General features: G+C 45.0%; 2 protein-coding genes across 2 annotated transcripts in view; both read left to right on the forward strand.

Annotated features, from left to right (window-relative positions):
* The window catches only part of LOC142075663 (collagen and calcium-binding EGF domain-containing protein 1-like), a 101,302-nt gene extending 90,308 nt beyond the window's left edge, over positions 1–10,994 (forward strand). The window contains exons 7-11 of the mRNA XM_075137361.1: positions 3,063–3,183; positions 5,103–5,242; positions 5,335–5,370; positions 5,923–5,958; positions 6,956–10,994. Of these exons, the coding sequence (XP_074993462.1) occupies positions 3,063–3,183; positions 5,103–5,242; positions 5,335–5,370; positions 5,923–5,958; positions 6,956–7,189 (567 nt within the window). The 3' untranslated portion in view covers positions 7,190–10,994. The remainder of the gene's footprint in view (positions 1–3,062; positions 3,184–5,102; positions 5,243–5,334; positions 5,371–5,922; positions 5,959–6,955) is intronic.
* Positions 10,995–12,021: 1,027 nt separating this feature from the next.
* On the forward strand, positions 12,022–13,042 carry MRPL17 (mitochondrial ribosomal protein L17). The gene is made up of 3 exons (XM_075137364.1): positions 12,022–12,254; positions 12,344–12,412; positions 12,488–13,042. The coding sequence occupies exons 1-3, from the start codon at positions 12,081–12,083 to the stop codon at positions 12,758–12,760; spliced, it is 516 nt and encodes a 171-aa protein (XP_074993465.1). The 5' UTR covers positions 12,022–12,080; the 3' UTR covers positions 12,761–13,042.
* Positions 13,043–13,905: the final 863 nt, after the last annotated feature.

Genomic DNA, 13,905 nt, shown 5'->3' on the forward strand with positions numbered 1-13,905 from the left:
TTGGAGTTGGGGCATTGCTGGATCCTACTGCACAGATTTGTTTAAACGTCTTAATTAGAAAGCCATGTTCCACATCACTCCTATCAAGCACTGTCAAAGTCATCTAAACCACAGATCTCCTAGAAACTACCCAAAACTCCAGATGCAGCATGCAACACAACATATGGGAGTCTTGTGTCTAGTACTGTCTTTCTTTAAAATTTACCCTTGCTAATATTTGCATGCATATGGGAAGAAAATATTTTCCAAGGGCCATTAAGATTTGGAGCTGTGGATGGAGAAAGCCAAGGTCACTCTGGACCAGGATCTGGTTCAGTTAAAAGGTGAAACAGAAATTAGGCCAGTGAGCATAGCCAATCCCTAAGAGGATGTGAGTCAACATCAAAAACACATGGTTTGGCCCCAGTGTATGTAACAACCATTTTCTGGCCAGAAGATATCAAAGAGCAGTGAGCTAGACCAGAGCCTGGGTATTTTGGCACTCCTAGTGTATGCTTCAAGTCCAGCTGACTCAGTGGGGAAGCATGTGTAGATCCTTTCACAGCAGCTATGTTAATTTTTTTTAACTTACTAAGTAGTTAAAACAGCCTTGCTGGCAGGAACAAGTCAGTATTTAAGCAACAGAACAGAATACACTTCCAAATCCTCTTCATGATGAGTCTTCACCACGAAACGCACCTTTTTACTCCAGCCTGGCCATTTGCAATATAACCTGAAGAGTATTCATGGCAGGGACTATATACTATGAGATGTCTATTTATCAGCTGGGATAGCAATAGATCCTCAAAATAGGATCTGGTCAGAAATTTAAGTACAAGCTCTAAAGAGGACATCAATTAATCTGTCACTCAACTGTGGCCACCCCTAAGGAGAAACACTCACTGATGACTGAAAATATTCTCACAAAAAGTGCCCGAAAAATATAATGCTCTCAGGTAGTTATAGGATTTTACTCTGTGTCTCGGTTTTAGCATGGCAGCATTGACACTGCAGAGCCCTTGGTTGATTTGTGTCACATAATGGAAGTTTTGCAGCAGGATGGTCCTTGCAACGTTCCATCCGTATCCAGACAGGACCCTGCTCTGGACAGGGTGGACGCACCTCCGGGAAACAAAACTTTGTAGTGTGCTGACCAGAGCCAGCCAGTGGACCTCCTCGTGCTCGTCCCTGGCCAATGTGGCTATGAGAGCCCCCAGCTACTGAATTTTCCTCTTCAGCCCCAGGTGCAAGGTGCTGTGACCCATGGAGTAGTCCTTTATCTTCAGCAGTCCCACGCTTTGGTCTGTGCTGCAATGGCTGGGACGTTGGCTGAGAAAGCTGCAGAGTCATTGTTAAACAACGAAGATGTTTTTCTTTGGAAAACCAAAGATGACAGCCCACCCCAGAGCAGTAGGCATGCTGGATCCCCATTTTCTGTGTGAGCAGATTCATAGGAATAAACACACAGGAAACATCCTGTGGGGCTTCTGTGAAGTGCTGACCTCATCCAGCCACTGATTTGTGTGGGGGTGGAGTGAATCTACCAAATTCCTGTAAGACTTACATCATGTCGCTTAGTTTGCCTTTAGTGCAGTCATCTTGTCTTTGGAACAGCAATGCTCTCCAAAACCTGAGTCACAAATGGTCAATAAATCCTTGTATTTCTGTCATCATGGTGTTTCAGAAATGCCACCAGGAACTGTCTCAGCATTTCTGACTTTTTTTTCCTCACTTTTGCTTCCTTCAGAACTGTTCTGTGCATCCAACCCCAAACTGCAAGCAGCACTGGCTGACCTTAAAGTGCATTCTTCATCGAATAACTTGTTTGCCAAAAGAAATTTGCCCGATTATACTATGTACTGCAAGTGCATAGCAGCATTTTTTTTCTTTGCTTTACAAACATTAGGTTTGCACTAAGGGCAGGAGGGTGTATATCAAATAATTACAGAAACAAGTATGAGTTTTGAGAACAGTCCAATGCAGGAATTCCAAATAGCTGATTAAAAGCATTGTCAGATAGCAGGAGTCATCATGTATTTTATTTAATGCATCTCTCCCACGCAAATGTTGCAGAATGCAACATCAAATTATCCAGTGAGCCAAATTCATTCAGGGCAGCAACAAAGCTGACCCAGGAATAGATCTGCCCTGGTATTGCTGGAAGAGCTCTTCAGTTCTATTTGGCAGAGCAAAATTCCCAACTCTACATTCAGCCACTCACCACTAATAAACTTCTTTCCTTGCTGAAGACCAGCCTCCTGGCTTGTCATCTCCCCTCAGCTGTCTCTGGAGAGACTAAACATTTGCAGAATAATTCTAAATATGTTCAATTATTAAATATATTCAGTTGGAGAAAATTAATGTTTAATGTATAATTAAACATCTGATGGATAGTGGCATTTTAAACCATAGTGTGCAATTACTCTTACATTCCCACTTACTTTAGCTTTGTGTGTCTATGCAGAGCAGATCCAGACATCTATTGGGTTAAATAGTAAGGGCCAGATCCACAAAAATTTGGGGCATTCATTGAAAACTAGGAAAAGTTCGGGTCTTGTGCAGCAATTGAGAACTTAAATTGAGCAAATGTTGTCCTGAGAAGGGGCAGTAAATGAACAGAGGAAAATTCAAATAAGGAAAATTCAAATAAGGAAAAACAGGTTTCTTGAGAAGATCCAAGCAGTTATGAGACTTAAGTTTTTGACAACTTGTTGCTGTATATCTCCTGAATTTCTCCTATCTTCCATTTGGATTGACTTGCAGTATTTCCATGGTGACTTGAAATGTGAACAGCCTCACAGGAAACATCAGGGTGGCTGATTCCAGGGAAAGGAAAGTACCAGAATGAATAAATGCCTTAAAATCAAATGCTGCCATGTTTTTCATGTCCATATTTGAAAAAAAAATCAAGTTGGCCAGCTTAGGCGTAACTGCTGTTATAGGCTTCAACACAGGCACGTTTTTTTTCTGATTATTTCAATGAAGTATTTAAATATGCTGTTTGTCCGCATGAAAGCTTAACCAAGAATGTAATTTATTCAGCTGAATGATGAAGAGCTTATAGTGATTTTTGGTTTTGGCAGGTTGCTTTGCTACCAAATAATGCTGCTGATCTTAGCAAGCAAATCACTGGTGAAAAAGTGCTTGCATCTAATGCATATCTCCCAGGCCCCCCAGGGCAGCCTGGCCAACAAGGCCCTCCAGGTAAGATACAGACCAGAGGGATGTGAATGTGCAATAGTGCCATGAGTAAAAATGATAAGCTTCAATCTTGCAGTGTGATAAGATTTCATGTGTTTCATATTTTGATTGTTATTATTATATTTGCGTTTGTGCTAAATTTTAAAACTTTCTGGTCATTATGGTCAGCCTCTGCCAACTGTCTAACATCATCCATTGTGTTCCTTGGCGTGCAAGCTGTGTTTGTCCTGTATGTGTTAAATTTCTCCCTCTCCCTGGGATATCTCACCTGCTTCAGTTGTCATTTCCTGTATTTTAACTCTGCCTTAAAACACTCTCCATTTCATTTCAGGAACACCTATTGCTTTAGCTCACTGTCATTACTAGAGCAGAAAATGTGCTTTCAGTTTGAGGGGGTTTGTGCCAACTGTTTTAATTTTCCTCGTCTGGTTCTGCAAGGATTCATTTGTTTGTTTTATGTGTGTTCCAGATTCAAAGAAATCTGAAAAGAAAAGTAAAACTCCACTCACACCTTCTTTGCTAAGGTATAGGTTGAAACAATAAGAAAAGCAGAGAGTTCCTAAAACTCTAACTTAAGCCAGACACCTTGCAGCCTGCAGCCAGTGATGCTAAAAATTTTGCAAACTCTGAATGCAGATCTAATTCTGGGTTAGCAACAAATCCAAGGAATTTTAGCATTGTGCTGGGTTTCAGGAACATTCTTACAGAGATATTCTTTACAAGCTTTGATTTACTCCCTACTGAACTGCCCCCCCATTTACCCCACTTTTGCAGTCTTGCGTTGGTTTTTGAGTCTTTATCTCATTTTCTTGGAGGATGAGTATCTTCAGTCTTCAGTATATCATAAGTGCAAGGACAATGTGGTTAGAGATTCTGCGTCAGACTCTGAACTGTACAGTGCGTCGCCTTGCAATCTCTCTAACGTAGGCCTGACTCTGCAGGTCTTCCATCTGGTTTCCCCATGACTGAGCTGTCCAAGGTACTGTAGAATTGTGTATTCTGCTTGAAAACCATCCCTGCTCGCCTCCTCCTCTGCCCTGCCGTTAGCAACAGCGCGGCTGGGTCTTCAGGAGGAGTCCGAGAGGTTCATCACTGAACTTGATTTCACTCCTTTTGAAAACCCTAACTGTACATATTCTGTCCTGCTGAACCCTTTTTACTCTCTGCCTTTCATTTTCTATGTCTTGCACATGCCTTCAGTATGAAGAAAAGTGCTTTCCCCTCTAATTATAAAGCAATTCAGCTAGTGACACTTTAATGGTCTTTATTTTGTGCCACACTTGTTTCAGGTGCCTGATTTTCTATTTTGCTTTTCACAGTGTTTCTCTTGAGCTAAACATATACTTTGTTGCCTGTGTGCTTCCTAAAAACGAACATTGCCTGCTGAACTAGCAGAAGCTGAAAAGGATATAAAGCAAAAGGGAGGAAGAGAGCCTTTTTAGCCCCTAACACACTGGCTACCATATTGGGCAAAAGAGAGGTGCAACCCACCACTGAAGAGGGCTTGCTTCTGTGCCAGTCGTGTAGATGCCTTCGACCCAACATTCCCATGAGTTTTCTGAGGCCTTCTTTCTACGAGATGTTTCTCAGATGTGACTTGTTCTTTTCTTCTTTGTGTGAAAATGAGGCATTTCTGCTTTTCTTTTCATTCCCAGTCTGTGTCCCTAACCACCTGGCAGTGGCAGTCCTGGCTTCTTTGTATACACAAGGTTTAATTGTTTTGTGAAGATCTCTTGTAGTCACTGTGACAAGGAGTAATGTTGTCTCAGATGACCACTGTGTTGGTTGTGTTGTTGCAGATTTGGGTGTATTAAGGCAACCGGTCCATTGGGTGGTTCAAAAAATGGTCAGTCCCCACTGCTTGCACTGATGAAGTGTTCTGAAAGCTTTCCCTGGCAGGTAACCTTTGCTGTCGATTGCAGGGGCTCCAGGACCAAAAGGGAGTCAAGGAGTTCCTGGGTCACCTGGACCTCCTGGACAGCCAGGCCCTCGTGGATCAATGGGACCTATGGGCCCATCTCCAGACATATCACATATTAAGCAGGGCAGACGGGGCCCCGTGGTCAGTATTCTCACCTCCCATTATGCATTGCATAATTGGTCTTAGCTCCACAACCTCTCACGTCCTTGTGAACACTTTCTTTTCTCTTGCAGGGCCCACCAGGAGCCCCGGGGAGAGATGGTAGCAAGGTGAGGAGAGGTACTGTTTTCCATAACGTGGGCACATGCACATGTGAAGTGCAAGCTTGCTAGAAAGATCCTCTACAGGCGTGCAGTCACACCCTTCTACCACCTCATTTCCTTTGCTAAGCTGAAAATGTCCTGTTGTCCTATCCCTTCATGTCTGTCTTCTACTATTTTGTGCTTGCCATTCAGTAAGTCTTGCAAATATCCCTGCCAGGCTCTCTGTCAAGCAGCCTCCTTTCCTTTCTATGCAGCTCTTTTGGCTTTTCCATGAAGAAATGTTGATGCTTTAGCCCATTTCATTAGACTGCTCTTTTGTGAATTTCTTCCGTTAACTGGTTTGCTTGTTACTGTCTAGGAGAAATATCAGAAATGCCCAACTCTGCTCCCACTAGAATCAGCAGCAATTTCCTTGCGTTCCTCCTTCACTTTCTTTTGTTTTTCTGAGTAAGCATAAGCTGATGATTCTTGATCTGGGGACAGTAAGTAGGGGAGTCTGCAAACTGATTTTTTTCATTTCCTTTAGTCACGAACTAACTGAGGTGGTATTGATTACAGGGGGAGCGAGGAGCACCAGGACCAAAGGGGATACCTGTAAGTATTGCTCACAGGAGGAATTTCCACAACAGTGATATTGACTACTAACAACAGGTCAGCCAAAAGGAAAAAAAAACCTCTCCTGCGTCAAGAGCACTGTGAAAGATACTTTACATGCACAGAAAATGTTATTGGAAAGAAAGTAATTACCTGTTTTCATCCAAGTGTTTTTGCCTACACACCTCCTCCCTTGCTGAGTGTGACGCTGAAGGCAGTAAGTGCACCGCTGCCCTCAACAGTGGAGGGACATCCTCAGAAGGCAGTAGCATCAGATCCCATGCAGAGAGCTGGTTAGTACAGTTCAGCCACTGTTCCTAATGGGAATTGGATCCCTGGAACCTTTTAAAATCCCGCCCTGCGTCTCTCTCTGGGATTTGGGAAGCTGTAGGCTTTAAGCAAGTCATCAGGAGAAGGATGAGTATTTACAATCTGTTTTCAGGTGAAATTGTTTAAAAATGTATTTCTTACAGTGTCTTCTCATTGGTGGCATGGATTTTTAAGAGTGTTTCCAGTGGGGTGTCCTCAGTATTAAACAGTGCACTTTACTGTGTGGAGCCAGCTAAAAAGAAATTTTGATTTTCTAAAATCAGATAAAACCAGATGGATACTCTCTGCATTGTAATAACCAATATATTTAGTAAGTGATGAACAGCAGCAAGGTTACCATATTGAAAATAACAGCATTCTTGAGAACATTTTTTAAATACACCCATGAGGTGTCAAGATACTCTTAGGAGGCAAATACGGCAAAAGAATTGTTAAGTAACAAAAGGGCTGAGCATCTTGTAAATGTAGGCTCTGTCTGCAAAAACATTTGCCTTCTTTTGAAAATTGTTTCCTGAACAGTTTGATTCAAAAAGAGATCGTTAACTTTTGGCAATTGATATGAAGCAGTATTTTACTGAGTTACCCTGCATGAGTAATTATACTAACCTGTTTGAACACCATAAGAGTGAAGTGGATTATTATTAATGACCGTGCCTTGTGACTGCAGGGACCACCAGGTTCATTTGATTTCCTATTGCTGATGATGGCAGATATCAGAAATGACATCGCTGAGCTGCAAGAGAGAGTGTTTGGACACAGGACTCACTCATCAACAGAGGAGTTTCCATTACCTCAGGAATTTACAAACTATCATGACACAGTAGATTTTGGATCTGGAGAAGACTACAAACCACGGGCAGCACCCAGAGACTCCAGGATACAGAAGGCAGCCCATCCATAGCTACGCCTACTGAAAAATAGAGCCCCTTTAGAGTTGTTCAATATAAAAATGCACTGACAATGTTAAAAAAAAAAAAAAATATATTATTTCCCAGTTTTCTCTCTGCTTTTCCCCAACCATGCTGCTTGTACTGTAGCTTTCCTGGTTCATGGTAGCCTGCTTGCAGTAATTCCATACCATCAAGCCTGCACTGTGCATTGTACCCAGACTATCAAGAAAACCTTCTTAGTATATAATATGATTAAGGCATGCTTTAGCTAATGGCGCAGACCACAGCATGTCATCTGCCTACCTTGCATTCTATTTCCAAATGACCCAGTACCCAAATTTTGCCAGGGGTAGAGGGGTAGCTGAACATCATCCCTGAATGATGTCAATAATGAAAACCTTGGTCCACAGTTACTTCATACAATACATGTAAATGTATTATACCACTGAACTCAAGTCTCCAGCTACTGTCCCCAGGCTTAGGAACCTGAAAATTGGAGCCGTTTCACAGCAGAGGCCAGCTGTAAGTGAAATACCGTCTTCTATTATGCTGCACCATGGCAGAAAAAGCCAAAAAAATATGGTGAAGCACTGATACAAGGGCGTTGCTTGTTGATCTGGAAATTACTTGGCTTTGTGTTTCTAGAGTATCATTCAGAGAGTATCGAGAAGATGTGTTTGTCCTAAACTAACACCACTTTTCCCTTACCATTCTCCCACTGCGCAACGTGAAGGCTAGTTCCCTTCCTCAAGAGATTCATGCTGGATACATTACACAAAGATGAGCAAGAGAACAGGGGATATATAAAGCAGGAAAACCAAGCATAAGTGAATCAAGTAGGCTAACTGGCAAGCACAAAATCAATCCCAGCCTTGCAGAAAAGAGTTGGATTCTGACCTCCTGTAGGTGCATGCCTTCCGTGGTGAAATGCTGGAGTCCAAGTGAAATCGAGACCAGAGAGAGACCTCATGTTTGCAAAGAGCTTCCATCTGTTTTGTTCCTCTGCTGCGTCAGAGCGACCTAAATGGCATTCATGGAACTGGAACACAGAGTTGCAGCGTATTTGGCTGGGTATATGAAGAGTATGAGTAGGTGCAGGTGTACACATGACAAAACATTTCAACTGGTACGAGGATGGCTAAGATGAGGTACTGCACATGGGATCCTATATTTGTGAAGAGGAATGAAAGGATGACCCTTTTTTTACACTGGAAAATTGGATGCACAAGTTAGACCATACCTCATGGGGATATATGTTACCATTTCTTTTGGATTACCACAGCTGCTGAGGACTTTGCCAGGCTTAGAAGATAAAGGAGTATATTAAGTACAAAGCTTCAATGTTGTATCTGTGTAGCTGCTACTCTACAGTATGTTTAGTGCTGGGTCACGTCCATGTTACAAATGCAAAGAAAAACTTCTTATTTTGCCATGTTTTTCAGAGCTTGCATGTTCTAACAGAATAAATATAGCTAAAAATATAAGCAGGCCCTTTTCAGATAACCCGTAAATATTTGGATTCCCTTCCATATTCTCTGGGCCAAAAGATAGTTGGTGTAATCCCTGCACCACCGGTACGGGTCGTGTTGTATAAACAGCTGGCTGTCTCGACCTTTCGTATCTTTTGTATATTATCTTAAGATTCCTGTAATTGTTTCCCAACTCCTCACTATCGCTATGCCACAGGCAAGGGCATTAGCTTTAAGAACATTAACGTTCTGTATTCCTCTTCACGTTATATGTATATCAATATTTACAAAGCAATAACTAAGTCACTGTGATACCTTAGAAAAAATGATAGTGCTCTCACCCTGTGGTCTTTGGGCTTCTCCTCTGAGAGGAGCTCTCCCAGCAGCTCCAGATCCAAGTAGTCTTGTGAACCAGGTAATAAGGAAATCAGTGAGATTGGGGAAGGAACTTGTGGCCAAAAGAGGGATGGTCTTATACGCAGCAGGCTGAAAGAAACCTCTTAAGCCAGCATGAACTGAGGCATTTATGTCTCATTTTCTAGGTATAAATAACATCGTTCATGAATATGCAACTTTAAGTAAGTTTGTTAAATGTCAAATGTTGTATTTGTAACTCTTACAAATTATGTAACTCTTGCATATGTTTACCATCATACCCCATAACCTGCTGGATCAGGTTGATTCCCACTATAGAATTAGTAGCTGCAGGTTTTTTGACCATCAGATACTGAATAATGAATTAGATGAGTCACTTCCTACATACCACCTAAATTTTATTGCCCCCTGCCCACAAGAATATGTGTTCTAAAAAAGGCACTTATTTTAGTTCTAAGCTCTGGTTTTCCAAATATAGACAAATACCAAATGAGAAGTTCCTACAGTTTGACCATCAAATTCAGGGGCAGGTGACAATTGCCCTGCTGTGCATAAGTATCCAGGGAAGGGAAATTCTGAGACTGGACCAGAAAAGTAGATGAAATACATGCCTCACTGTACGTACAGAAAGCTGTCCTACAGACTCATGAACATAAAATATGGCACGTGTTTATGTGCTTTTCTGAATGGAAGCCTCAGTAACTTCCTTTTCTGGAGTCTGCATCACTGGTTTTCACAGCCTAGAGCTGGGTTTTCCAACAGACGTGCTTACTCCATAAGAAAGGTGAAGAAAAGTGCTCTTTGGGTTTGTCCTTGTGCTTCACCCTCCTCTTTCCAGACTCCCTGCCCCAAAGCTGTTGGCTGAGTCCCAGGAGCAAGGAGGGGACCTGATGGTAAAGACAAGTCCGCTCCAGAAGGCACAGGAATTCCTTCAGCAGGGAGAGCCCCTCTGAGCACAGCTGGCTGGGAAGGGTCAGCCTTCTGTCTGCGTCCCGCTAAGATCTTTGCATTTTATCTAAAGATCTTTCTCATTTTATTTCTGATTAATTGTATGGTAACTTCCATAACACATCGTATCAGAAATATTTCATTAAGATTTCTGGATAAACACATAAAGACACCCAGATAGAAAAGTGACATTTTCTTGAGCATACCCAAAGTTTTATAAAGCCAGACCAGAGGAATCATTTCCAATTTTAAGCTTGGTTACCAGGGAGCCAGGGAAGTCATTACCTTGTAAATTATTTATTACTCTGTGGTCCCAAAAATAACAACCCCCCAAGAATCCAAAATAATGTAGAAACATCTACAGTCATGCCTAGTCTCATTACTAGGCTCATGCACGTGACAACTTTGTTTCATAAAAATACTATGTATAATTTTATTGCAAAGAAATATTATTTTGATGTTAAGACATCAAGTTATAAGCAGAAGGATAATAAAGAGTTTGTTATTTTATTAATATTAGAAGTATATTTAATGGAAACATTTGCAAGAGTGTGTAGTGATGGCAAAATGCTGATTGTTAATGGGTTTAACAAAATTGTAAAGGTTGGAAAATGTTTTCTTTCAACACTGTGCCAAGTACATACAGGATTAGTCTTTCTTGCAAAACTGGAACACTGACACAGAATTCCTATGTAGTCAGGCTAAATCAAGAAAAGGAGAGGAAAATTGATTGTAAATGGAATTAAGGTAATCCCTGGAGTTATTGTTGGTATCACAGCTTGAGTAACCTTCTTCGTAGAAGTATTTCAGAGTTAATACGCTAAGACCCAGAGAAGCAACAGAAGATGGGGGTGGGGTCCAAGAATTTGTTAATTTCACATTAAAATCCGTATGTTTGTTCCTATTACACATTCCAATAACTATACTGTTCACTTTATTTATATAAGTATATGAAATACTAAAATGTGTATAAAATGATTGTGATTTTATGATGTATTCGTAATAACAAAGATATTTTTTCTTACACTGTTGGTAGCTGCTTTTGTTACACGTCCCTTCTCTGAAATACAGAAACATTGACTGCAAGAGACAAGTAGCAGGAAACCTCCATATGCTGCCTTTTAGCAGTTTTCTTGCAGCTGAATTATACACACTGTGAGGAGGACTATGGGGGCATGACCTCTTGCAGAACAGGGCGGGTTTCTGTCTTTGTGGAAATAAGGCACGCACCCACCTCTGCTATAGGATGGCGGCTCCACCGCCCGGTGAGGGCTACACGAGGCTGGATCCAGCAGCCTTACCCTATGCTGCCGGCGTACGCAGCTCCTGTGCAGCCTGGGGATGCGATACGGCCGTGCGAGGCTCCTCGGGCATCCCGCCACCAGTACTGGGGAAAAAGGGAGAATAACGTAAAGGCTCTGGAAGACCTCGCCTGCCCTTGACGCCTGGCTGAGCCCCTTCCCGCAGCCCAGGAGCATCCTGTGAGGGCGGTGTCCCACCACCCCGTGCCAGCTGTGGTGAGGGGCAGCAGGAAGGCGGGCCATTCTCCTTCCGCCCCTCGGAGCCCACCCTGCCTGCCCGCCGCCACGGCCTCGCCCCGGGCGCGCCTCGATGCCGCAGAGACAGCAGCAGGGCTGTTACACCGCCGGGCTGGCTGCGGCGGGACAAGGCCCCACCGCAGCGGGAGATGGCGGTCGGCCCCGCCTGGGCAGGGAACTACAGCTCCCAGCATGCCGCGCGGCTCGTCCCCACCCGGGATGCCCCCCGCAGGGGCGCCGACGCGTGTGCGCCTGCGCATTGTGACGTCTCTGAGGTGCGGCGAACGGGCCCCCCGGAAGACGGGGGGCCCGCTCCGCCCTTTCTGCCGGGCCAGGCCCGGCTTCCCTGTCCCGTTCAGACCTCTCGGTACGCGGCTCCGGGCTCCCCTTCCCGCCGAGCCCGGCGGCGGCCCTCTGACCCGCTCTATGCAGCAGCGCTGGGTCGTGCCGGCAGGTAGGGCCGAACTACGACTCCCGGCGTGCTGCGCGGTGCGCGGGGGCTGCCGGGAGGCGTCTCCCATGGTGCCCCGCGGCGGCGGCGGTGGCGGCGGCTGGGGCGGGAGGGCGGCGAGATGCGGCTGTCGGTGGCGGCCGCCATCTCGCACGGGCGCGTGCACCGGCGGTTGGGGCTGGGCCCGCGCTCGCGCCTCGACCTGCTGCGCAACCTGGTGACGGCGCTGGTGCGGCATGAGCGCATCGAGGCGCCCTGGGCGCGCGCCGACGAGATGCGGGGCTACGCGGAGCGGGTGAGCGGGCGGGCCTGAGCGGGCGGGGGCAGGCGGGGGCGGCGGGCGGCTGAGGGACCCTAACGGCTCTGCTTCCTTCCTCCCCGCAGCTCATCGAGTACGCCAAGCTGGGGGACACCAACGAGCACGCCATGCGCATGGCGAACTTCTGGCTGACGGTAGGTACCCCCCCCCCCAAATCCCTCGTTGCCCCCTGCAGCCCCGGTGCTGGAGCTGAGCATGCCGCCCCACAGGAGAAGGACCTCATCCACAAGCTATTCAAGGTGCTGGCACCCCGGTTCCAGCCTCACCCTGGCAGCTACACCCGCCTGCTGCAGATCCCCAACCGGGATGGCCTTGACCGCGCCAAGATGGCGGTCATCGAGCTCAAGGGGAACCCCTTCCCACCGCTCATACGCCAGCGCCGCGACAGCGAGAAGACACTGCTCAACCAGCTCCTGAAGGGTTACCGGGAGGATGCGCAGCAGGCGGCAGCTTCACAGGCCCCCGAGGGCACCCCTGTCTAGGCGTCCCTCTCTGCCCGGGGCGAGGCCCTGTGCGTGCACAGGGATGGGGCTTGGTGTGAGCTGCACACGCACCAGCCAGCTTATTGCTGCACAGGAATGGAGGATGTCCCGGGAGGTCTGAAGATTGATTACTAACCCTGAGTTGCCATGACAGGGGCACAAGCTCAAGGTTTACTTACTTCTTCCTGTGGTTTGAATAGAGACTCAGCAAGAGAAGGAAATTAAGCTGGGAGCCCTAATGGATGATACTGTTTGTGTAAATAAACTCTGTTCAGAAAGTGAGTTTGCTTCTATTTGGGTTATATTCCTGTGGACATGAGTTGGTAACTTATTCCAGCAAAGACTGGGTTTGTTACAGCTGCTGGTCCAACAGCCCTACTCTCTGGGGCAGCGTCTCCACTTCACTGAGACAGAGCTACAGCGTTTTCTAGCAGCCAGCGTGCAGCCTTTCAGGGTGCGAAATGCAGTGAAAACTTAAGTTAGTTTTGCTGTTTCAGAAGTGCTGGATGCAAATAGGATGGTAGCACTGAGATAAGTCTTAAAAGAGGCAGTACCAAAGGGACTTGTGTTATAATAAGGAGGCAATGTGGGCAGGAATAGCAGTCATCTCTACCAAGAGCTTGGTAGACATCTCAGCCTCAGATGTAGGGTTGCAAGAGATCTCTCTATACCCTATTAGAACAAAAAGAGATAGTAGCAGAGCTTTTTCAGAGAGTGATATAACTACTGGGAGATAAGAAACTTAAATTGTGAGCTTTGTCTTTGTTTTCAAGTACAGCTAGTACTTGAAAGTCCTAGCTGTAGCTTCTGAGTGAAGGAAAAAAAAACACGCAAACCAAACCCCAAACATGGGTTCCTTCCTCCCTCCCAAGTTGCACAAACTTAAGACAAATGAGTGATGCTATGTAGCGAGTTAGCTGTATGGAAAGACAAAAAAAAAAAATCAAGTTATAGTAACTTAAAATTTGGTAATTCTCTCTTCAGACACTTATCTCACACAGTAGCACTTCTGTTTTAATGAATTCCAGTGAGAAATTAAAGATGTGTGGTACTGTTTAAGGAAGAAGAAAAAACAGTCGAACCACCAAAAAGCTAGTGCTTATATTTTTAATGACCTTGAAATTGCCCTCTTTGCAGTTGACCTA

This window comes from Calonectris borealis, chromosome Z, assembly GCF_964195595.1.
Source record: "Calonectris borealis chromosome Z, bCalBor7.hap1.2, whole genome shotgun sequence".
Classification (NCBI taxonomy): Eukaryota; Metazoa; Chordata; class Aves; order Procellariiformes; family Procellariidae; genus Calonectris; species Calonectris borealis.

Bases quoted from the DNA above. Each gene is read 5' to 3' on its own strand.
- MRPL17 (XM_075137364.1), top strand. From the start codon at position 12,081: ATGCGGCTGTCGGTGGCGGCCGCCATCTCGCACGGGCGCGTGCACCGG. The intron at 12,255-12,343 runs GTGAGCGGGCGG...TCCTCCCCGCAG, and splicing joins TGCGGGGCTACGCGGAGCGG to CTCATCGAGTACGCCAAGCT. The intron at 12,413-12,487 runs GTAGGTACCCCC...GCCGCCCCACAG, and splicing joins TGGCGAACTTCTGGCTGACG to GAGAAGGACCTCATCCACAA.